Source organism: Oncorhynchus mykiss, chromosome 5, assembly GCF_057628025.1.
Source record: "Oncorhynchus mykiss isolate SJ-2025 chromosome 5, ASM5762802v1, whole genome shotgun sequence".
NCBI classification, from domain to species: Eukaryota; Metazoa; Chordata; class Actinopteri; order Salmoniformes; family Salmonidae; genus Oncorhynchus; species Oncorhynchus mykiss.
The window spans coordinates 61,201,383-61,226,753 of record NC_143026.1 but is presented as its reverse complement, the minus strand read 5'-3'; the positions used below and the strand labels follow the sequence as shown (position 1 = coordinate 61,226,753).

Sequence of the window (25,371 nt, the reverse complement as noted above, 5' to 3'; positions counted from 1 at the left end):
TCCATGTCTCAAGGTTTAAGAATCCTTATTTAACCTGTCTCCTCCCCTTCATCTACACTGATTGAAGTGGATTGGACATGGAGTAAATGGATTTCATAGTATTTGAATGTGTTTTCTGGAACAGTCGACATCTTGTTGATGTGCATCGGTCTGCTGTTACATGTTGCGCTGTCGCTTTAAATTATCTCAGTTTAAAAAAAATCCCAGTACTTGAAAGTAGTGGGCCATAATTACGTCAGCGCCTCTGCTTTTTTCTTCATTCAATTAGTTAGAATGGTTTTAGGTGCGGGTGCTGAACATTATAGTCTTGCCGGTAAAAACGTTTACTAGCAGTACTTTTAATATTGTAACCAGAGAGGTTTCAAGTGCCGTGTGGAATCATGTTCTACATTGATTCCCATTAAAACAGCACGCATTTTTCTGTCACTTATCAAGACGCAGCATCACAGACACAGCATCACAGACACCGCAGGACACGACTAGCAGCGGAACGACAGAGGAAGGCGAACATTGTGAGGATATCTGGTCTTTTATCGGCGTTATTGGTTATTTTCTTAGTATTAGAAATGTTTCAGGACCACTGGTTTGGTATCTGGTAGGAATAGGTTATTGTAGCTGATGAAATGACGAAGATATGTTATATAAGGCGAATAACGGAGATCAGACAGAATTTAACGTTGGCCTCACAAGAATCGCATGTGATACCTCGACTGTACCGCTCTCTAGTATGGTACATCTTTAGTTTAGGTAGCTATCCAGATAGCTAATAATACTTACTGGATTTGTTTTTCTTGGCACACGGACGTGATTTTACAGTTACATCTAATCTCGGATAGATTCAACTAACGTTAGTTTGGTAGCCGTTTTAAATGCTGGTCTACCCGGTATTGTGTAAATTCAATTTAGCGCGCTAGTCGGCTAACAAGCTAACGTTAGCTACAAAATAAGAATTGCCAAAATTCTGGCCAATGTTTACTAGGTCATAGAATACAGTAGCTTGTAATTCTAATAATTATAGCTAGGTAATTAACGTTGGCTATTAAATACATCCAGCCGGTTTACCCATGGTTTTTGTAGGTTTATAATCCAATCAGACATAAATGATCTTCATGTGAAATGAACCCACGTCCTAATTTAGAACAGAAAGAATTAACATTAGGCCACTTGAGACTAGGTTAAGCTGCTATATAACTAGCTAGATACAGTAGTTTGGACGCGTCGGGATCTTGCCTGGCTACCTCCTGTACAAAGAAAACACGCAGATCATACTGTCTGTGTCAGTTTTCTAAATCGCCGTTTTCCGTGCGGACACAATGGACAGTCACACGGATGATGACAGTATGAGAGTCGGGGAGGTGGAACCCATGCCTGGCTATACGGGTCTCCTAACGAGAGCGTCTACTGTGATGCTCAGTGCCTTGAGAGACTGCAGCGCGTGCGGTCTAGAGCTCTCTAAAAGGACGCTCCTGGATAACGCTTATATTACATGGACCGAAATCGGCCTTTTCTTCATGTGCGCCGTTATGTGGACGCAGATACGACGGGGACTAACAGAATGTCTGTTCAAGGTAGATACACCCCCCATACCCAGCTTTCCCCTCAATCTTGCATACTATACATTCACATACACTTTTCTCCACGAAATACATAAATTCTCTCTTTACTTCAAGAACCATGAGCCTTATTTTCGTTCCCTAATTACAGGAGCCTTCTATCAGAGTTCAGCCTTCATTGGGTGTTTATAAAGGCGTTCATGTCACATGTTTCATATACCTTGCAGTATAACTGAAATAAGATAACCAATGTATTTCAATTATGGTGAATTACATTTTACTTTTCATGCCCACCACAGGTTATTATTTAACACTGGTCTGTTTCTCTCTGGTATAAATTCATAAATTATTCTCCTTGCTGAATTCAACAATTGTTGTCTACTGTACTGGGGCTTGTCCTCCTGACAAGTTAATCTTGATGCCCATCAAATTGAATCATATGATGAATACCTTCATTCTGAGGAAGGCCTACACGCTACACTCCGATACCTTTAGTGTCTCAGTGTGTGTCAACTTGTAGTTCCCAACCAGGGGTTCTAGGAACACAGGGGGTCCTTGAGAACACTAATGAGACCATAGGCTTAATGGTAAAATGCACATGAGAGGGTACTTTAGGCATACTCCGGGCAGAGCAAAATTCACTGTTGTAGCCAAAATCAAGATCAGATACCAGGAAACTGATTCAATAAGACTACGGAAACCCTTCACCTCAGCTAATGACTCTGCAATAAAATATTAACTCCCGGGTTACAAAGACCAGAGCAGAGATGTGGCAAGCAAGCTTTGCTGAGGAGATTAAGGACACATACATGTGAACCACAGACAGCACCTTTTTTCTAAGAGTGTAGGCTATCTAGAACCTCAAAGGGTTCTTCGGCTGTCCCCATAGGATAACCCTTTGAAGACCGCTTTTTGATCCAGGTAGAACCTTTTTGGGTTCCATGTAAAACCCTTTCCACAGAGGATTCTATCTGGAACCTAAAAGGGTGCTCTTATGGGGACAGCCAAAGAACCCTTTTGGAACTCTTTTTTTCTAAGGCCTCCCTAATCATTGGTGATTGGCTTAAGGCCGTAGACTGATGAGGAAATCAATGCATGTGAGATCTACTACTACAGTAGCATTGTCTCTCAAGCTACTGTCACACTCACACAAGCGGGTTAAGACAGTGGTTTCCTGGCGCGTGCTCAAACTATCATCAAAAAAGCAATATTCAGCAATTCTAGGTTGTTTTGTCATTTATTTTCGAGTAGCCTAGTAGCTAGCGTCTCTTTTTATTTTTTCCCCCACACACATTCAGTCAGTTATCCATCAATGAATGTGTTACACACCATTAGCATATCTTTGCCTGTCAATGAATGAATACATTCATAATCCTCCCAGCTTTTGGCTCCATGACAGTAGTAGGGGACTCAAGGCTCTCCTGAGAGATGCACAGACTCTGACTCTCCCGCCTGGGGCATCATTTCAGCTAAACCAAGAGTATGGCAAAGTGACATGGGAAGGGATTTTGTATTCAGACCCTTTGACTTTTTCCACATTTTGTTATGCCTTATTCTAAAATTGATTAAATAAATGTTTTTCCTCATCAATCTACACACAATATCCCATAATGACAGAGCGAAAACAGTTTTTTAGAAAAATGATTACTTAAAAAAAAACAGATACCTTATTTACATAAATATTCAGACCCTTTGCTATGAGACTCGAAATTGAGCACAGGTGCATCCTGTTTCCAGTTTGGAAACATCAAGACTGTTCCTAGAGCTGGCCGCCCTGCAAACTGAGCAATCGGGGGAGAAGGGCCTTGGTCAGGGAGGTGACCGAGAACCCGATGGTCACTCTGACAGAGTTCCTTTATGGAGATGGGAGAACCTTCCAGAAGGACAACCATCTCTGCAGCACTCCACCAATCAGGCCTTTATGGTAGAGTGGCCAGACGGAAGCCACTCCTCAGTAAAATACATGTGACAGGCTGATTGGAGTTTACCAAAAGGCACCTAAAGGACTCTCACACCATGAGAAACAAGATTCTCTGGTTTGATGAAACCAAGATTGAACTTTTTGGTCTGGAGGAAACCTGGCATCATCCCTATAGTGAAGCATGGTGGTGGCAGCATCATGCTGTGGGGGTTTTTCAGCGGCAATGACTTGGAGACTAGTCAGGATCGAGGGAAAGATGAACGGAGCAAAGTACAGAGAGATCCTTGATGAAAACCTGCTCAGGACCTCCAACAGGACAACAGCCCTAAGCACACAGCCAAGACAATGCAGGAGTGGCTTCGGGACAAGTCTCTGAATGTCCTTGAGTGGCCCAACCAGAGCCCGGCCTTGAACCCGATCGAAACATCTCTGGAGAGACCTGAAAATAGTTGTGCATTGATGGTCCCCATCCAACCTGACAGCGCTTGAGAGGATCTGCAGAGAAGAATGGGAGAAATTCCCAAAATACAGGTGTGCCAGGCTTGAAGCGTCATACCCAAGAAGACTCGAGGCTGTACAACAAAGTACTGAGTAAAGAGTCTGAATAGTTATGTAAATGTGATACTTCAGTTGTATTTTTTTTTTATACATTTGCAAACATTTCTAAAAACCTGTTTATGCTTTGTCATTATGGGTTATTGTGTGTAGATTGATGAGGGAAAATATTATTTAATCAATTTTAGAATAAGGCTGTAACATAACAAAATGTGGAAAAAGTCAAGGGATCTGAATACTTTCCAGATGCATATCGATTATCACGTTGAAATCAATAGCTCGGTAGGGGGAGATGAGGTTGCGTGTCCTGTTAAAACTAACACCGCTCAATACCCACACAGAATATAGGAATCATTTTCACATCACTGGTTAGAGGACAGTTTGTAGAAGACATCTAGCTACATTTTGAAGTGATGCATTTTGATTCAAGTGGGTCGCCAACGTGGTAAGTGTAGCACAACACTTTTTGGTTAATCCCTTCCATCGGTATCATGCTGAAATCAATAGAACAGGGGGCAAACGTTTTGGAGTGTAGCACGTTTTAAACTAACTCTATTCAAAGTCTACACGGAAACTTGAAATAACCTACACATCGTTGGTTGAATGAGGACTTGTAAGAAGGCTTATATCTTATATTTTGATTGTTGAATGTTGATTTCGGGAGGCTGCCATCACGGGAAAGGGAACAGACCACTATTTCTGTTAGTTAACGTAACCCCAGGGATGGGCAACTTTAATGTAAAACATTGTGAGCAGAACATTTTAGTGGCCCCCCTCTTGCCAGCAGAGATTTTGTAGTTTTTGTTTCAGAGTTAATTTCGTGCAATTCTATACATTTTATCTTGGGGTGTAGGGAAAATGTTGCAGTTTAAAGCAGGTTTCCTGCAATTCTACACATTTTGCCATGGGGCGGAGAGGAAAATGAACTGTTTTACACTTAATTTCCTGCAATTCTACACATTTTGCCATGGGGCGGAGAGAAATGTTTGCTGTTTTTGATATGATATTTGAGTGAGACTGACTATCAAAGTCATTGGGGATCCCTCATCCAGCAATTTGACCATGATAAGTTTAGATAGTTTAGCGGCCAGTCAATTTACCAGTCTAAAATATGTTAGCTGACATGGACTAATTGAGTGACTATCAGTGACTGACATAACAAAATAAAAACTGCTGATACACAACCAAATTTCGAAATTGCACCTTGTGTATTCTACTATTCTAACTCACAACAGTAAGTTGAGACTCCGACTGAGTAAAAAGAAAATAGGGGTGGCCACCAGTTGCCCATCCCTGACTTAAATTAATCATGATGAGGCATAGGATATCAACAGTGTAAACAGTTGGCTGCTTTTTAAGTGATTGTTTGTCAAATCCATGTCTTGGTGTGTGGCCAGCGACTTTTATAGAGAGACCGCATCAAATTTGTTGTGCCATTTCATAAGTCCTGCGCATCCCAGCGTGTGACAAAATCAACAGTAACAAAACAAAGATCTATTTTAAGCAATCAGTCTTATGTCATCACGATGACTATAAACCTTTATAATAATATCACCAATCTGAGGTAAAAAAGGATGTGTAATTCCACTCAATTCTTTGAGGTGAAAATGTAAGTTTGTGTAAGGTAACAAACGGTCCAATTTCCAGGGAAATTTGTGGAATATACAATACTTTAATATGGCAAAATAATTCTGTCAATTTAAAGTGATAGTATATGTTGCCCACTCAAACAATTTCACACTCATTTAACCATTTACAGAGTAAAAAAATGCTCTCAAACACAATTTAACCAGGTACTCTAGACTAGCCTCTCCATAGTGTCTATGCAGCAGCCTGATCGTTTGACGTCCCTACTAATATGACTTGGATTGGCCTTTGGTTGCTGGACAGTAAAATAACGTTGATTTGTAAACCAATAGAACATGCAATAAATGCTGGTTGGCTAAGCTCGGCTACTTTGAAACAAGGTATGACATGCTTCATAAAATGACATAAAACGTCCAGGTTTTAAACAATTATGTTTATGGTTAAATAGTTCCTAAATGCTGGCTGCCTCCGCTGAGATTCAAGGTGGGTGATGTGCTGTGCGCAACAGGCACCTTCCTTCACTCTCAGGTCACGTGACCATTTGATCTGCACGAACTGTGCCTCAAGTATGTCGACAGAATAAAGCATTTTGTCGTTAATGTTAATTACACTTCATTATAATTTGTCAAACATGACTATATTAAAGTTTAGGCTATATTAAAGTTTGGCAAAGTTTTGTTGGCGACTCCCTCATGTCCGCATCGAGTTGGACATGAGGCTGTATGCATATCACCTACACTTTGACTTGTAGGCTTTTTTATTTACAGTGCCTTGCAAAAGTATTCATCGCCTTTGGTGTTTTTCCTATTTTGTTGCATTAAGACCTGAAATATAAATGGATTTTTATTTGGATTTCATGTAATGGACAAAATAGTCCAAATTGGTGAAGTGAAATGAAAAAAAGAACTTGTTTCAAAAAATTCAAAAACGGAAAAGTGATGTGTATTCACCCCTTTGCCATGAAGCACCTAAATAAGATCTGGTGCAACCTGTGTCACTTGACCTGTCACATGATCTCAGTATATATACATGCACCTGTTCTGAAAGTCCCCAGGGTCTGCAACACCACTAAGCAAGGGGCACCACCAAGCAAGCGGAACCATGAAGACCAAGGAGCTCTACAGATCAGGGTTGGGTTATAAAAAAATATCAGAAACTCTGAACATCCCACAGAGCACAATCAAATCCATTATTAAAAAATGGAAAGAATATGGCACCACAACAAACCTGCCAAGAGAGGGCCGCCTACCAAAACTCACGGACCAGGCAAGAAGGGCATTAATCAGAGGGGCAACAAAGAGACCAAAGATAACCCTGAAGGAGCTGCAAAGCTCCACACCGTAGATTGGAGTATCTGTCCATAGGACCACTTTTAGCTGTACACTCCACAGAGCTGGGCTTTACGGAAGTGGCCAGAAAAATGCCATTGCTTAAAGAAAAAAATAAGCAAACACGTTTGGTGTTCGCCAAAAGGCATGTGGGAGCCTCCCCAAACATATGCAAGAAGGTACTCTGGTCAGATGAGACTAAAATTGAGCTTTTTGGTCATCAAGGAAAACGCTATGTCTGGCACAAACCTAACACCTCTCATCACCTTGAGAACACCATCCCCACAGTGAAGCATGGTGGTGGCAGCATCATGCTGTGGGGATGTTTTTCATCGGCAGGGACTGGGAAACTGGTCAGAATTGAAGGAATGATGGATGGCGCTAAATACAGGGAAATTCTTGAGGGAAACCTGTTTCAGTCTTCCAGAGATTTGAGACTGGGACGGAGGTTCACCTTCCAGCAGGACAATGACCCTAAGCATACTGCTTTAGCAACACTCAAGTGGTTTAAGGGGAAACATTTAAATGCCTTGGAATGGCCTAGTCAAAGCCTAGACCTCCATCCAAATGGAGAATCTGTGGTATGATTTATAGATTGCTGTACACCAGCAGAACCCATCCAACTTGAAGGAACTGGAGCAGTTTTGCCTTGAAGAATGAGACATATCCCAAGAGACTTGCAGTTGTAATTGCTGCAAAAGGTGGCTCTACAAAGTATTGACTTTGCGGGGGGTGAATAGTTATGCACACTCAAGTTTTCATTTTTTTAGTCTTATTTCTTGTTTGTTTCACAATAAAAAATATTTTGCATCTTCAAAGTGGTAGGCATGTTGTGTTAATCAAATGATACAAACCCCCCAAAAATCAATTTTAATTCCAGGCTGGAAGGAAACAGAATAGGAAAAATGCCAAGGGAGGTGAATACTTTCGCCAGCCACTGTATGTACATGAAAAATATATTTGAATATTATTCAAATTGTAACGGCTGTCTTGGGAAGAAGGTGAGGAGGACCAAGGTGCAGCGTGTTAAGTGTTCATGATGATTTTAATTAAAGAAAGCACTGAACACTGAATCAAAACAATAAACGATGATGTGAATTTACAAAACCGAAACATTACAGTGTGGCCCAAACACTCACACGGAAACAAACACCCACAAACCAAAAGTGAAACCCAGGCTACCTAAGTATGATTCTCAATCAGAGACAACTAACGACACCTGCCTCTGATTGAGAACCATACTAGGCCAAACACAAAAACCAACATAGAAAAACAAACATAGACTGCCCACCCCAACTCACGCCCTGACCATACTAAAACAAAGAATAAAATAACAGAACTATGGTCAGAACGTGACACAAATGTTGGCCTTTGATACAATTCTGATCGGTGTAATTGTTTGATATTGTGATTTTAGTGTGAAATCTATATTCTTCTTGTCCGACAATTATTTTTGTAACTTGCCCCGGACAAGAGGACAAGCGTTAATGTTGAGCCCTGATGTCAAGTCAAACAGCAGTTGCCTAGCCAAAGCCATCCACTACAGCCAACTTTACCACTGCACTGTTTTGAGAAAAAGCCAAGTTGTTCCCTGCAGCTGTGTCGATGTGCTCTCCAAAAAAACAGCCAGCCATACAAACAGCCTTCGGTCTCGCTTCCAAGCGTCTGCATGGTCCTAACGTCAGCCCGCGAATCCCGCTAAACTGCATTTGCCTTTAATCGGAAATTGAATGATTTTGGTGTTGAGCGAGGTTATGACGACTGCCATACACTGCCGTGGCGCCCCTGTCTCTCGCACTGTTGGGGTTGACTGGGAGGTGCTCCAATGTCCATTCCAACAGATGTGGCTCACAGCTCATTATTAATTTGGACATTTGGCTGGGTTAGGAGTAAAGCTAAATGCTATATGTGGTCTGGGAATGGGCGGCTTTTTCCTTTTAGTCACAACTACTATGGACAGACCCTGGATGAGAAATGGCCGGGCCTTTCACAATTAATTACACTAGTACAATCTGATGGAACACTATTGGGGGTATTTCTCGAATTAAGTGTTTTGTGTGTGTTGCGTAAGACACACCCAAACAGTGATTGAGAAATGCCAAGGGATGTAAATCATGTTAACGAAAATTAGCATCCAGGGACGCATTGAGGCTAAACTATCTAGCTTTCATCTGAGGAATGGGTGTCACCGTGTACTCCAATATAGCCCAACAACTTCAGCCTCTCGTAGAATTAAGGGACGCCATAAATAAAACACAAGGCTTTTTGAAATCTCCTGGGTGCTCCTGTTCTACTACTCCCTTAAATATTTGAAGCTATCAGGGGACTATTCCCACAACCTCTGTCTCTGTGGCAGCATGGGTATATAAAGAAGCGTCTGAGATGGAGGGGGAGTAGAGAGAGACAGGACCTACAGTGAACCCACTGACTGACTGACGGACTGACTGACTGACTGCCTCTCATGCAGCAACAATAGTCTCTCTAATACAACAAACCCCCGACCGACCACACTGTAAAAACTCTGGGCACTAGTTACCTATAGACTAGGACTAGGACTTTTTTTTTCTTCCTGTGCACATGGTCAAAAGAAACTCCTGACCCTGAGAGTATGATATTGTGTCTGACATTGTGGTCATGTGGTACATGTCTTCACATAAGATGGCCTCTCTGACTTTACTGTGAAAAACGCCTTTTTTAAGGACTTTCTATTTGGAGGATATAGACGCACACTGTTGAGCTCTGATTGGCAGATGGCTCAGAGCTGTCAGTCACCTTCAGGCTTTGTAGTTACTGTTGTTATTACACTGTCTTAACTCGGTCACTGCACTGCACCGAGGGCAGAGGTGTCGGCTAAGAGGACTTGGGCTCAGACAATAAACTGTAGGGCCCTAAAGGCTCTCTGTATCAGTGTTTGCCTTGTGTAAAACATTGGGATGCTGTTTATGATTAACTAACACTTACACTTGGTGGTACTGTTATTTTATTGCTATACACCTGCCTATATGACAAGGAGTTCAGTGTATGATTTTGTGCGGGTGTGTGCTTGTCTGCCTTGACTGTCTGTATATTTACTAGTGAGTGTGGGTGTGAAAGTGCACGATGCCTGACTTCCACTTCCTGCTGCTATAGAGCTGCAACTGGGGCCAGGGCTCGGCTAAGCTGGCGCAGCACACCCAGCTCTTATTAACGGGGCCAATTTCGGCACTGATACATGGCCTGCCTGCTTCTCCACAGCCACAGCCTCTCAGGATCCGGGCAAACGTGCCAAGCCTAACTGAAACGCACTCGGCAGCAGTTTATAACCCCTCTTATGAATTCCTGTCTCCCGCTCACAGCAAATACATGTACTTGACAGTGTTAGCCTGGTTTTAGAGCTTATCAGCATTGGGCTATGTTTCAAAACCACTTGATGTAGAAGGCGCCCTCAACCACAGTTCTTGGATCAGATCCTAATGTAAACCATTTGGGGATGGGAAAATAATATAATCTGACTCTGTATCAGTGGTTAGGGGCAACTACCTACTGACTCTGTCAACATCTCTCCTGACTAACTAACTTCCTGGTTATTCTAATTTCTAAAACCGTCTGACATGAGCCATGACAAGTCACACATACAGGCTTAACGACTATTGTTATCAAACTGTAGTAGTGTAGTAAAACTATTTGTCTTGATTAAAAGTCCCAGCAGCCCTCAATTAAAGGATCCTTACATCCTCTCATATAAATATTGATTAAGTGTAGCCGGTCTCTATATAACTGGCTTTAACAAAATAGCGTATGAAGAAGCAGACAGGAACTCATTTATTATGATTAACTAAACAACTCCTATAAATAACTTGTTTACCGGCTGTCTTTCCCCTGGCAAGCTAGAATGCACAGCCTTGACCACAACAACAAAACATGTCCCTCTGTAGAGAGACAGCACATTGTGGCTGTCAAACTTGGCAGAGCTCTGTAACCCCAACAACAAGGCTACTCTATGACAATACGATTGAGAGGGCAAAGGAAATCGGAGCTCATTGTCTCCTCAGCACAACATAGCGCTGGAGAGCCCAGAGTCTGAGAGAGTTGTGGTGGGACCATTCATTAGTAGTAGGATATAATAGATATCCAGCCTGTTGACAAGGAGTTTCCCAGTTTCCATGCTTTTTAAAGGTAGTACCGTAGTTGAATACTTTTCAGTGGTTTTTGAACAGGATTTAGGCCTACATGGAAGGTTCTCGTTAGGCAGTTGAAGGGCTAGTGTACATCCGCACATTTATAATTGTAGGAAAATAGCAAATTCTTCTGTAATTTCCACCTGGTGTTGTTGTCCGTCTCCTCCTCCCCCTGTCGCAACACTGTCACACGGAACCCAAACCGGCTGCGCGCGTGCACCATCGTGCATACATTTATTTTGTCCCCACGATACGCAGGTTAAAATATCAAAACAAACTGTGAACCAATTATATTAATTTGGGGACAGGTCGAAAAGCATTAAACATTTATGGCAATTTAGCTAGTTAGCTTGCACTTGCTAATTTGTCCTATTTAGCTAGCTTGCTGTTGCTAGCAAATTGGTCCTGGGATATAAACATTGAGTTGTTATTTTACCTGAAATGCACAAGGTCCTCTACTCCGCCAATTAATCCACACATAAAACGGTCATTTGAATCGTTTCTAGTCATCTCTCTTCCTTACATGCTTTTTCTTCTCTTGACTTTATATGGCAACTTTCATAAATGAGGTGCATTACCGCCACTGACCTCGTTCGTCTTTCAGTCACCCACGTGGCTATAACCAATGAGGAAATGGCACGTGGGTACCTGCTTCTATAAACCAATGAGGAGATGGGAGAGGCAGGACTTGCAGCGTGATCTGCGTCAGAAATAGAAAGGACTTCTATTTTAGCCCTTGGCAACACAGATGCTCGTTGGCGAGCGTGAGCAGTGTGCTTGCAATAATTGAATAACATAGATTTCTAAATGTATTTTGCAACGCTCACACACGCGACGTGAGCGTGTGGTCAGCCTGTCAGACCAGCCTCTGCCAGAGCCTGTTGGTTAGCATAGCAACAGGATAGTTAGCCCCACATGAGCTACACATCTGGGAGAGCGTAACCAAAGATAGACCACAGCTTGTTGTTTCCAATGGGAACAAATGAGTCATAGTGGGCAGAACACGCAAGGAGGTGGGCAGAGCCCAGCATGAGCTAGTGAGATCCTATTAGCTCGTTGTAGCATACATCTGCATATTTCCGTTAGGGAACGCCTACTATGTGAAGTGCGCGTTTGCAATAACTCACCTAATTCACCTTTGCACTCCTAAACAATGCAATTTTGTATAACTTTGGCAAAGGTAAAGTCTACAAAACGTAGTCCACTCTGTTCATAACAGATTCTAGTTTTGGAAACAGAAAACTGTATTGCGATCAAATGTTTCATCAATGAGAAAATGTGCAGAATGTCAGCCAAAATCCATCTGCTTCCATCTTCTCCCACTGCCGGCTACTTGGCTTCCTCTCACTACCATCATTTGCTAGTGAGTGGAAACACCAAGCGCATGCTTCACATTTATACATCCGGTGAAATATGTCTCATTGTTCTGTGGTGTAACAGTGACTGTTTTACAACGAGGTGTTACTCTGTTAGCCCAAACACAAGGGCAGCTGAGCTGACCCTGCCAGGTTTGTTTGAGCTGAACCCACTGTCGTTCGACCTCGTCCTCCCCCACCTCCTCCTCATCGCTAAGCCTCCTCCATCTTGTCAAAGATTTACCCAGTGGATGCGAGTCTATATAGTTCTTGACTCATCCATGTAGTGTCATACGGTCTAAGCGTCGTTAATTAAATGAACACTAATCAGCTAGCCTCTCCTTTAGTTCCTACTATATGACCCCCTGGCTCGGCCCGGCAGGCAGTGACGTGGTTATTACAGTGACCTCATAAACCGCAGGCTCCTGGCTTTATGCACCCTCTTAGTGTTGCCAATTTCATGCCTGTTGCATTATGGATGCTGCCCATATGCTCACACATACACATGCAGGGAGAACGGAACATCTTGTGTGAATAATAGTTCATTTTTGTCTTGCTGCAAATGGCAGGAAATGACAAACCACTCTCTCTCACTTAGTGATGCAACATTCGGTCAATTTTGCTGCCGACTAACCAACCCCCATTAACAGTTAACAAATGGTTAAATTTGTTTCAAACAGTAAAATTACATGACCAACAGAAAATACATAGAAGGAAATGTTTTTACTAAGACTTAAAAAACATGCGACAACAGCGAGCCTATCCTCCCACATTAATGAACATGCAACTACTGTAATGAAGCAATGAATGTAATACATCATTTTTAAACATTTGCCAAATTGCAGATTGTGGGAAAGCACTGTTCTTAAAGACACACCTGATGCGAGCCGTTTCATGTGACAGAGTTTAACATCTCCATTAGAAACTTGTAAATGCAATCTGGAGTACCAGTTGTAGACCTTACAGTGAAATGCTTACTTACGAACCCCGAACCAACAATGCAGTTTAAAAAATACGGATAAGAATAAGAAATAAAAGTAACAAGTAATTAAAAAGCAGCAGTAAAAAACAATAGCGAGACCATATACAGGGGGGTACCGCTACAGAGTCAATGTGCAGTAGGTAGAGTTAAAGTGACTATGCATAGATGATGCCAACAGAGAGTAGGGTGTAAAAGTGGGGAAGTGGGAGTGGGGAATCCGGAGAATAGAATTATGGTCAGATTTGCCAAATGGAGGGCGAGCTTTCAGGGCTCTACCCCAACTTTTTTCCCAAGGAGTACATGTGCTCCTAAATGAAAAAATGTAGGAGCACAGTGAACAATGTTCAAGTAACACAGAGTTTATTAACATACATATTTATACTCTGTGTGTGAGCATGTACTAAGGGACAAACATCTGTGCAACAGCACATAACACCAAAATCACACATTGACCCATGCCTACTAGATGCAAAGGATATCAGTTGTCCAGCTGCTTTTGTATGTTGGCCGTCTGGCACGCTTAGAGGTCAACCAGCGGTCCACGGCAGGAGTAGGATCCAACTCCTCGACAGAAGACGCCTCCAGGCTGATCCTCATCAGGTCTTCCCTGGTGGAGACCCCAAGGCAGCTTCTTGTAGAATTCTTAATCCGGTTCTGCGCAGAGAAGCCTCGCTCACACTGGGCGGCTGAAATGGGCAGCGCCTGCATAAGCTGCACCAACTCCAGTATGTTCTAGAGAAAAGATGATAACTTTACATTTCCTTTAAACTCTTACCACTAACTTATCAAAACCAACTATAGAAGGATACCATACATAGCCACTCAGGACTGTTAGTCTACCTTGTAATCGTGCCTGTAGGGGTCCTTTGTTAACATGGTCTCCCACAGGGCACGGCAGGATGTGTCCTTGAAATTGTGGCTGACCAGGATTTTTAGCCCCTGCCACTCATCCTGGATTGCAGCCATGTTGCACCCCGATCTGCAGGATTGGACAGAGCAAGTGAGTTTGGAAATATGCAAGCATAACATTGTCTCAAATGGCAATGCAGTGTCAAATAAATTCTTACCTCTCTAGAGGCTCCTTGAAATGCCTCATCAGGTCTGCCACACACACCATCATCGCCAAAGGTGAGAAAGCTGGCCTAGTCTTCTGGCCATGTGTCAGGGTTTAGCACTCTGAAAGACTCCACTGGGGTCTGGACACCCTCATCCTTCAGCAAACTATCAAACATGGCTTTGAGATCATCCACGCCCATGTTGATGGCCACCTCCACGTGCTGCTTCAGCTGGGGATTGGTAAGGTCCGTGAAGCCTTTCAGATTCCCCTTCAGTGTTATTCCCTTCAACAGAAATAACACACACACACACACACACACACACACACACACACCAACACACAATGAAATGTCTGGCCATTTGTCGGTCTCCCATAAAACATTTTTAAAGACTTCTCCACTGCATTTCCCTCCTTGCTCTCAAATTGTTCTATTGGGCAACGAATACATTGATTCTCACAGAGAATCTGTCTTAATCATTGATTTTAATCATTGATTTCTCTTACATCATAACAAGCTCTCATCCTAACACACTTCGAATCTCCTCTCATCACCCTGCTGCTGAGCAAGCATGGTCTGGATCTTCTCCAGCATGCCTCCTGCCTTTGCCCTAAGCTTTAGTGCTTCCAGTCTGGTCACTGTCTTCCTCAACTCTGACATGGCTTGGGGGAGGATCAGGTCATTCCTTTTCAGGGTGAGGCTAAGTGAGGATAGCTCCTCAAACATGTCTGAGGGAAAAGGGCAGAATGCACAAGAGTGCATTCTCCATTTCCCACTTTATCTGTTAAGTAGTGAATAAATAAACTGTCACCTGTCAATTACTTGATTCTGAAAGTTAATTTGAGTCTTGAACCTAATTTTTAAAACTAGTGTGGTATTACATTTCCTGTGTAAAACGGACCTTCTTTGCCCTCCATTGAACTTCCGTTGTTCTTGATGCTACGGCCAGGTGCTGCAGAACAACGGAGTACTGGCCTTCGTCAGTGGCAAGGTCCTTGTCTTGTCCATGCCGCAGTAATACTTTGAGGGCTCTGTGGATATGGGGGACCCAGCGAGTTGCCTTGACACTAGACGGTGTGCAAATATCCACACCGAGCTCTTGCCCGAAAACATAGAGCTCTCGTTTGGATTTTCCACTGAAGTGATACGTCTTCCATATCAGATTCAGAAGATCGTACACGACAAACACCTTTGGCTCTTTCTTCTGAATGGTCAGTATTGCCAGCTCTAGCCTGTGAAAGACATAACAGAATCTTCCAAACAATTCACCGTCTCTTGTGCCAGCAGAAAACTATAATTCTGTGGTATTTACCATTCCAGCACTTAGCGTATGCACGCACGCACGCACACACACACACACACACACACACACACTTTAACATTCTCTGCTAGCAAATAAAATAAAATCATAGAGAATGTATTAGTTACAAACCTATGTGGCATACAGTGGATTGGGATTATATGCCCCCCTGCCTCTCTCTGCAGGTGGGCAATCACTCCCCCACGGTAGCCCATGTTCACAGAAGCACCATCTGCCCAGAAGGAGATACACTTATTCATCCATGACCCTCCATCCTCCTCTGGGCAAACAGCAAGAAATGCAGCCTTGGTGGCATCCAAAACACCTCGAATGACAAAAAAAATAAAAAATAATTATACAAAAGTATTTCTGACAAACTAAATTCTATCTCCATTATGAATAATGATGACACTTTACACAAGAATAAAGCCTATGAAGAGACTTACCAATGGCATGGGAGTGCTCAAGGGTCTGTTGTCCGACCAAGAGATTGCCCTCTACAATATTTGCAGAACATTACGTTGTTTTCTAACTCTAGCCATGGGAACATTTTGAGCCAATTCGCTTTGAATCTACAGTTGAAGTCGGAAGTTTACATTCACCATTTAAACTCAGTTTCACAATTCCTGACATTTAATCCTAGTAAAAAATCATTGTCTTAGGTCAGTTAGGATCACTACTTTATTTTAAGAATGTGAAATGTCATAATAATAGTAGAGAGAATTATTTATTTCAGCTTTTATTTCTTTCATCACATTCCCAGTGGGTCAGAAGTTTACGTACACTCAATTAGTATTTAGTAGCATTGCCTTTAAATTGTTTAACTTGGGTCAAACGTTTCGGGTAGCCTTCCACAAGCTTCCCACAATAAGTCGGGTGAATTTTGGCCCATTCCTCCTGACAGAGCTGGTGTAAATTAGTCAAATTTGTAGGCCTCCTTGCTCGCACACGCTTTTTCAGTTCAGCCCACAAATCTTCTATGAGATTGAGGTCAAGGCTTTGTGATGGCCACTCCAATACCTTGACTTTGTTGTCCTTAAACCATTTTTCTACAACTTTGGAAGTACAGTCTCTTGCGAAAGTATTCGGCCCCCTTGAACTTTGCAACCTTTTGCCACATTTCAGGCTTCAAACATAAAGATATAAAACTGTATTTTTTTGTGAAGAATCAACAACAAGTGGGACACAATCATGAAGTGGAACGACATTTATTGGATATTTCAAACTTTTTTAACAAATCAAAAACTGAAAAATTGGGCGTGCAAAATTATTCAGCCCCTTTACTTTCAGTGCAGCAAACTCTCTCCAGAAGTTAAGTGAGGATCTCTGAATGATCCAATGTTGACCTAAATGACTAATGATGATAAATACAATCCACCTGTGTGTAATCAAGTCTCCGTAGGTCCGTTAAAGTCTCAGAGGTCCGTTAAAAGCGCAGAGAGCATCATGAAGAACAAGGAACACACCAGGCAGGTCCGAGATACTGTTGTGAAGAAGTTTAAAGCCGGATTTGGATACAAAAAGATTTCCCAAGCTTTAAACATCCCAAGGAGCACTGTGCAAGCGATAATATTGAAATGGAAGGAGTATCAGACCACTGCAAATCTACCAAGACCTGGCCGTCCCTCTAAACTTTCAGCTCATACAAGGAGAAGACTGATCAGAGATGCAGCCAAGAGGCCCATGATCACTCTGGATGAACTGCAGAGATCTACAGCTGAGGTGGGAGACTCTGTCCATAGGACAACAATCAGTCGTATATTGCACAAATCTGGCCTTTATGGAAGAGTGGCAAGAAGAAAGCCATTTTTTAAAGATTTCCATAAAAAGTGTTGTTTAAAGTTTGCCACAAGCCACCTGGGAGACACACCAAACATGTGGAAGAAGGTGCTCTGGTCAGATGAAACCAAAATTGAACTTTTTGGCAACAATGCAAAACGTTATGTTTGGCGTAAAAGCAACACCGCTGAACACACCATCCCCACTGTCAAACATGGTGGTGGCAGCATCATGGTTTGGGCCTGCTTTTCTTCAGCAGGGACAGGGAAGATGGTTAAAATCGATGGGAAGATGGATGGAGCCAAATACAGGACCATTCTGGAAGAAAACCTGATGGAGTCTGCAAAAGACCTGAGACTGGGACGGAGATTTGTCTTCCAACAAGACAATGATCCAAAACATAAAGCAAAATCTACAATGGAATGGTTCAAAAATAAACATATCCAGGTGTTAGAATGGCCAAGTCAAAGTCCAGACCTGAATCCAATCGAGAATCTGTGGAAAGAACTGAAGACTGCTGTTCACAAATGCTCTCCATCCAACCTCACTGAGCTCGAGCTGTTTTGCAAGGAGGAATGGGAAAAAAATTCTCTCGATGTGCAAAACTGATAGAGACATACCCCAAGCGACTTACAGCTGTAATCGCAGCAAAAGGTGGCGCTACAAAGTATTAACTTAAGGGGGCTGAATAATTTTGCACGCCCAATTTTTCAGTTTTTGATTTGTTAAAAAAGTTTGAAATATCCAATAAATGTCGTTCCACTTCATGATTGTGTCCCACTTGTTGTTGATTCTTCACAAAAAAATACAGTTTTATATCTTTATGTTTGAAGCCTGAAATGTGGCAAAAGGTCGCAAAGTTCAAGGGGGCCGAATACTTTCGCAAGGCACTGTATGTTTGGGGTCATTGTCCATTTGGAAGACCCATTTGCGACCAAGCTTTAACTACCTGACTGATGTCTTGAGATGTTGCTTCAATATATCCACATAATTTTTCTCCCTCATGATGCCATCTATTTTGTGAAGTGCACCAGTCCCTCCTGCAGCAAAGCACCCCCACAACATGATGCTGCCACCCCAGTGCTTCACGGTGGGATGGTGATCTTAGGCTTGCAAGCCTCCTAATTTTTCCTCCAAACATAACGATGGCCATTATGGCCAAACAGTTCTATTTTTGTTTCATCAGATCAGAGGACATTTCTTCCAAAAGTACGATAATTGTCCCCATGTGCAGTTGCAAACCGTAGTCTGGCTTTTTTGTGGTGGTTTTGGAGCAGTGGCTTCTTCCTTGCTGAGCGGCCTTTCAGGTTATGTCGATACAGGACTTGTTTTACTGTGGATATAGATACTTTTGTACCTATTTCCTCCAGCATCTTCATAGGGTCCTTTGCTGTTGTTCTGCGATTAATTTGCACTTTTCGCTCAAATGTACGTTCATCTCCAGGAGACAGAACGTGTCTTCGTCCGGAGCGTTATGACGGCTGCGTGGTCCCATGGTGTTTGTACTTGCGTACTATTGTTTGTACAGATGAACGTGGTACCTTCATGCGTTTTGAAATTGCTCCCAAGGATGAACCAGACTTGTGGAGGACTACAATTTTTTTTCTGAGATCTTAGCCGATTGCTTTTGGTTTCCCATGATGTCAAGTAAAGAGGCACTGAGTTTGAAGGTAGGCCTTGAAATACATCCACAGGTACACTTCCAATTGACTCAAATTATGTCAATTAGCCTATCGGAAGCTTCTAAAGCCATGGCATAATTTTCTGGAATTTTCCAAGCTGTTTAAAGGCACAGTCAACTTAGTGATACAGTGAATAATAAGTGAAATTATCTGTCTGTAAACAATTTCTGGGAAAATGACTTGTGTCATGCACAAAGTAGATGTCCTAACCAACTTAACAAAACTATAGTTTGTTAATTAACAAGACATTTGTGGAGTGGTTGAAAAACAAGTTTTAATGACTCCAACCTAAGTGTATGTAAACTTCAGACTTCAACTGTATATATTATCCCTCCGCCGGCTACAGGGGACGTTGAAGTGACAGCGGGGGACCCGGTATTTTCACTAACGTTGTTTTTAGCAGATTCGCTAATGTTCTCAGCATCCCTAAAGTTAGCCGCATGTCAACGTTTGCCGCCTCGGATAAACCTTGTGAAGAGGCTTCATTAGTTGAAACCTTGTGAATCCCCCTCACCAGATTCCTCTTTCTCCTCGTCACCTTTTTCTCTTAAAATAAAATTTAATGGGCTTCATTTTTAGCGATGTCTGCACTTTAACTTATAGCCTATACCGATACTTTTTTCCAGTGTTGTTCACCTTTCTCTCACTCTGACTGGACTGCGTCATCACATAAAACTCCACTGTGGTTGGTGCATGCCGCATGTGGAATGTGAGACTTGTAATTTTTAAACAATTAGCGGCGGGGGAAAAATAGATTACAGTGAACTGTAATCTTTACTCACACACTGTGCTCGAAAATAATTTTCGCACAGATCTATTTTTAGGCGCAAATGTGAGTGAAATACTTGTACTGTAGAGCCCTGGCTTTGTATGTGTCTCTGTGTGTGGAGTAAAGGTGGTCCAGAGTTTTCCCCCCTTCTGGTTGTACATTTAACATGCTGATAGAAATTTGGTAAAACAGATTTAAGTTTCCCTGCATTAAAGTCCCCAGCTACTAGGAGCACTGCCTCTGGGTGAGCGTGTTATTTTTTGCTTATGGCGTAATACAGCTCATTCAATGCTGTCTTTGTGCCAACCTCAGTCTGTGATTGAATGTAAACAGCTACGAAAAATACAGATGAAAACTCTCTAGATAGATAGTGTGGTGTACAGGTTATCATGAGATACTCTACCTCAGGTGAGCATAAGCTCAAGACTTCCTTGGATATCATGCACCAGCTGTTATTTACAGAAATACATAATCCCCTGCCCCTTGTCTTACCAGACACTGCTGTTCTATCCTGCAGGTACAACACCATAGTGTCCTCAAACTCATTACAAAGCTAAGGACCCTGGGACTAAACAGCTCCCTCTGCAACTGGATCCTAGACTTCCTGCTGTGCTGGCCCCAGGTGGTAAGGGTAGATAACAACACATCCGCCACGCCGATCCTCAACATGGGGGCCCCTCAGGGGTGACACTTAGTGTCATCAGCAAACTTAATGATGGTGTTGGAGTTGTGCCTGGCCGTGCAGTCATGAGTGAACATGACTGCACGGAGGGGACTGAGCATGCACCCCTGAGGGGCCCCCATGTTGAGGATCAGCGTGGCGGATGTGTTGTTATCTACCCTTACCACCTAGGGCCAGCCCGGCAGGAAGTCTAGGATCCAGTTGCAGAGGGAGCTGTTTAGTCCCAGGGTCCTTAGCTTTGTAATGAGTTTGAGGGCACTATGGTGTTGAACACTGAGCTGTAGTCAATGAATAGCACTCTCACATTGGTGTTCCTTTTGTCCAGGTGGGAAAGGTTAGTGTGGAGTGCAATAGAGATTGCATCATCTGTGGATCTGTTGATGTGGTATGCAAATTGGAGTGGGTCTAGGGTTTCTGGGATAATGGTGTTGATGTGAGTCATGACCAGCCTTTCAAAGCATTTCATGCCTACAGACATGAGTGCTACTGGTCAGTAGTCATTTAGGCCGGTTACCTTAGTGTCCTTGGGCACAGGGACTATGGTGGTCTGCTTGAAATATGTTGGTATTACAGACTCAGACAGGGAGAGGTTGAAAGTGAAGTGAAGACACTTGCCAGTTGGTCAGCGTTGGTCAGAGTACACGTCCTGGTAATCCATCTGGCCCAGCGGCCTTGTGAATGTTGACCTGTTTAAAGGTCTTACGCTCATCGGCTGCGGGAGAGCGTGATCACACAGTCATCCAGTACAGTTGATGCTCTAATGCATGTTTCAGTGTTTCTTGCCTCGAAGCAAGTATATTAGTTATTTAGCTCGTCTGGTAGGCTGGGCAGCTCTCGGCTGTGCTTCTGTAATAGTTTGCAAGTCCTGCCACATCCGACGAGCGTCAGAGCCGGCGTAGTACGATTGGATCTTAGTCCTGTATTGACACTTTGCCTGTTTGATGGTTCGTCGGATGGCATAGCGGGATTTATTATAAGCTTCCGGGTTAGAGTCCCGCTCCTTGAAAGCAGCAGCTTTACCCTTTTTTAGCTCAGTGCGGATGTTGCCTGTAATCCATGGCTTCTGGTTGGGGTATGTACATACAGTCACTGTGGGGACGACATCCTCGATGCACTTATTGATCAAGCCAATGACTGATGTGGTGTACTCCTCAATGCAATTGGAAGAATCCCGGAATATATTCCAGTCTGTGCTAGCAAAACAGTCCTGTAGATTAGCATCTGCTTCATCTGACCACTTTTTTATAGACTGAGTCAATGGTGCTTCCTGCTTTAATTCTTGCTTCTAAGCAGGAATCAGGAGGGTAGAGATATGGTCAGATTTGCCAAATGGAGGGCGAGGGAGAGCTTTGTACACTTCTCTGTGTGTGGTCTAATTTTTTTTTACCTCTGGTTGTACATTTAACATGTTGATAGAAATTTGGTAAAACTGTTTAAGTTTCCTTGCATTAAAGTCATGGCCACTAGGAACGCTACCTCTGGATTAACATTTTACAGTTTATGGCGGAATACAGCTCATTCAGTACGGATTTAGTTCCAACCTCGCTCTGTGGTGGTATATAGACAGCTACAAAAAAAACAGATAAACTCTCTGGGTAAATAGTGAGTTCTGGGTTTCAGTATGAGATGTTGGATGAAGGAATAAAGACAGACACCAATGTCAAGTTCAATAGCCTTGTTCAAGCATTGTACAAATCCCTACACGCGAAGTCCGGCTAGTCGATTACCTATCAACTAGACTCCGTAACAGTCTGCAGCTTATCATAAGATACTCCACCTCAGGCGAGCAAAACTTTGAGACTTCCGTAGATATCGTGCACCAACTGTTTACATAAATGGATAGGCCCCCGCCCTGTGTTTTACAGCTGCTGTTCTGTCTTGCCGATAGAGTGTACAACCCACCAGCTCTATGTTCTTAGTGTCGTCGTTCATCCACGACTCAGTGAAGCATAAAATATTACAGTTTTTAATGTCCCGTTGGTAGGATATCAGTGCTTTCAGCTCATCCCATTTATTTTCTAGCGTTTGAACGTTAGCTAGCAGAACGGAGGGCAAGGGCAGGTTAGCCACTCGTCGCCTGCTCCTCACACAGCACCCTGATCTTTTGCCTCGAAATCTATGTTTCCTCCTCCAGCGAGTCACTGGGATCGAGGCCTGGTCGGGTGTCAACAGCGTATCCCTCGCGTCCGACTCATTGAAGAGTTTGAGGTGAGCAATCCCAGTTCTGGTGTTTAGACGCTCCTATCGGTCATAGGAGAAGGTAGCAGCAACATTATGTACAAAACAAGTTACGAACCAGGCGAAAAAACAAACAAAATAGTGAAAAAAACTAACAAAATAGCATGATTGGTTGAGGGCCATAATCTCAATTCCAGACACAAATGACAGAACACCTCACTCGACCTAGCAGAGCTTCTTAGGCTGTTGTCATGTTATCCAGAGCGTAACTGTTACATTGGCAACAATTTAATTATGTTTTTTTGCCGACGTTTGCTGATACCGGCCATATTCAACGGGTGTTGAGTGTTCATAAATTCATTAGTTATTCTGTGCTCTGGCACACTCCCGACGTAAATATGCAACTAGAATGGGTTGTTAGTATGACTAGGACTGTGCCTTTGGCTTCTAGACAATGAAAGAAAGTTCATATGAAAACCAGTAGAACAGGAGAGAAATGCTGTGAAACTTTTTGGGTGGCAAGCCTAGCAGCTATTAAGTGCTTCATGCTGTTTCTCTCTCTCCCAGTGCTGCTCCCTACAGCTTCTGTGAGTTGCCTAGTAACGAATCTACACTCTATTTTGGTCCTACGCTCTATTTTGGTCGTGGCTCGCTCTATAAACTCACTGTACATGACTATTTTTGGCAAGCCTAAAAAATAAGTGCTGCTCATCGATAACTGCCGTCCAGTTTGTCTTCTTATAATGACTGTAAGATATTAGCCTTACTACTTGCAAAAATAATTAAAGATGTCCTGGATGCAATCATTGATGAAACACAGTCTGGCTTTATGAGGAACAAACATATTTCTAACAATGTCAGACTAGTATTAGACATACTTGACTACTCAGACCTAATATCCGAGGATAGCTTCATATTATTTATAGATTTTTATAAAGTATTTGACACAGTAGAGCATCAGTTCCTCTTCCACTCCCTTGAGAGACTTGGCTTTGGGGATTTTTTCTGTAAGGCTATTAAGACTCTAAACAAATGGTAACAGCTCTATCAAATTGAAATATGGCACCTCACCTAGATTTGAGTTAAAGAGAGGAATTAGGCATGGTTGTCCTATCTCTCCGTACCTGTTTTTATTAATCACCCAACTTCTTACAAATTCTTTAAATAATAGTCCTGTTCAAGCTATTTCCAAATCTGGTAAATAAATTAATATAAGCCAGCTGGCTGACGATACTACACTTTTTCTGAAAGATGCTAACCAAATTCCCATATCAATCAATGTGATACAATCCTTTTCCAAAGTGTCTGGTCTATCTTAACATTAATAAATGTGAACTCATGGCTGTTAAAGATTGTGTGACACCTTCATATTATGATATTCCAGTAAAAGAAGAACTTACATATTTAGGCATAACCATTACAAAGGATCAGAAGTCTAGAGGCTTACTAAATTTGAACCCTCTTATTAAAAAACCCCAGAAGAAGCTAAATCTATGGCTACATAGGGACTTATCTTTAAAGGGAGAGTCCTAATAACCAGGACTGAAGGTATCTCTAGACTAACATATGGTGCTCTATCTTTATATCTTGACAGTAAAATAAGGAGATAGACCAGATGCTTTTCAACTTTCTGTGGAGAAACCGTACCCATTACATTAGGAAAACTGTTGTAATGAACACTTATGAGAATGGTGGGCTGAATTTTCTGGACTTTTCTGGACTTAAATAATACTTTTAAGATCAATTGGATAAAACAATTCCCAAGAAGACCCACTCTTCTATGTGGAATTTTATTCCTCATCATGTCTTCTCTACTTTTGGTGGCCTTAACTTCATGTTGGTTTGCAATTTTAATATTGACAAAGTTCCAGTGAAACTTTCTGCTTGTCAACGGCAGGTTTTCTTGTCATGGTCCTTAATTTATAAACACAATTTTTCTCCACACAGATATTATATATGGAATAATCGGGATATATTGTATAAAAATACTTCTTTGTTTTTAGAATATTGGTTCTGAAATAATATCCTATTGGTGAGCCAACTGGTAAATGCAGAGGGTATTTTACTCAGTTATAAGGAATTCTTATCACTTTACAAGGTCCCTGTAACACCTAAATATTTAGCAATTGTTTTAGATGCCATTCCCTCAGGCGTTGCTTTATTATTCAGTAACGTGTCAAGACCTGACCCTCAGAGCCTACCTTCTATTGACCCTGTTGACTCATCAGTAGGAAAGATTAGTTTCTCTTTTGGTCCGTTCAACAACAGAGCGATACGAACCTTGTTTCAGCAGGATGTTGTATCTATACCTTATGTCATGCCTTATTGGAATGGATTTATTGATAATATCTGTTGGGAAAAGGTTTGGATGTTGCCACACACATACCTACCTACATGTTAACAAAATTAAGGAAGTTTCCTTTAAAATTATTCATAAATATCATCCTGCCGACCACTATATGAAGAAGTTTAAGGAAAACATCAACTG

General features: G+C 42.3%; 1 protein-coding gene across 2 annotated transcripts in view; it reads left to right on the top strand.

Moving 5' to 3' along the window:
• The first annotated feature begins 56 nt into the window (after positions 1–56).
• The window catches only part of LOC110524188 (ceramide synthase 1), a 48,812-nt gene continuing 23,497 nt past the window's right edge, over positions 57–25,371 (top strand). Inside the window, exon 1 of one of the 2 annotated variants that reach the window (XM_021603601.3) lies at positions 57–1,568. In XM_021603601.3, coding sequence (XP_021459276.1) covers positions 1,314–1,568 — 255 coding nt within the window. In that variant the 5' untranslated portion in view covers positions 57–1,313. The remainder of the gene's footprint in view (positions 1,569–25,371) is intronic. The other variant, XM_021603602.3, reaches the window with a different exon arrangement.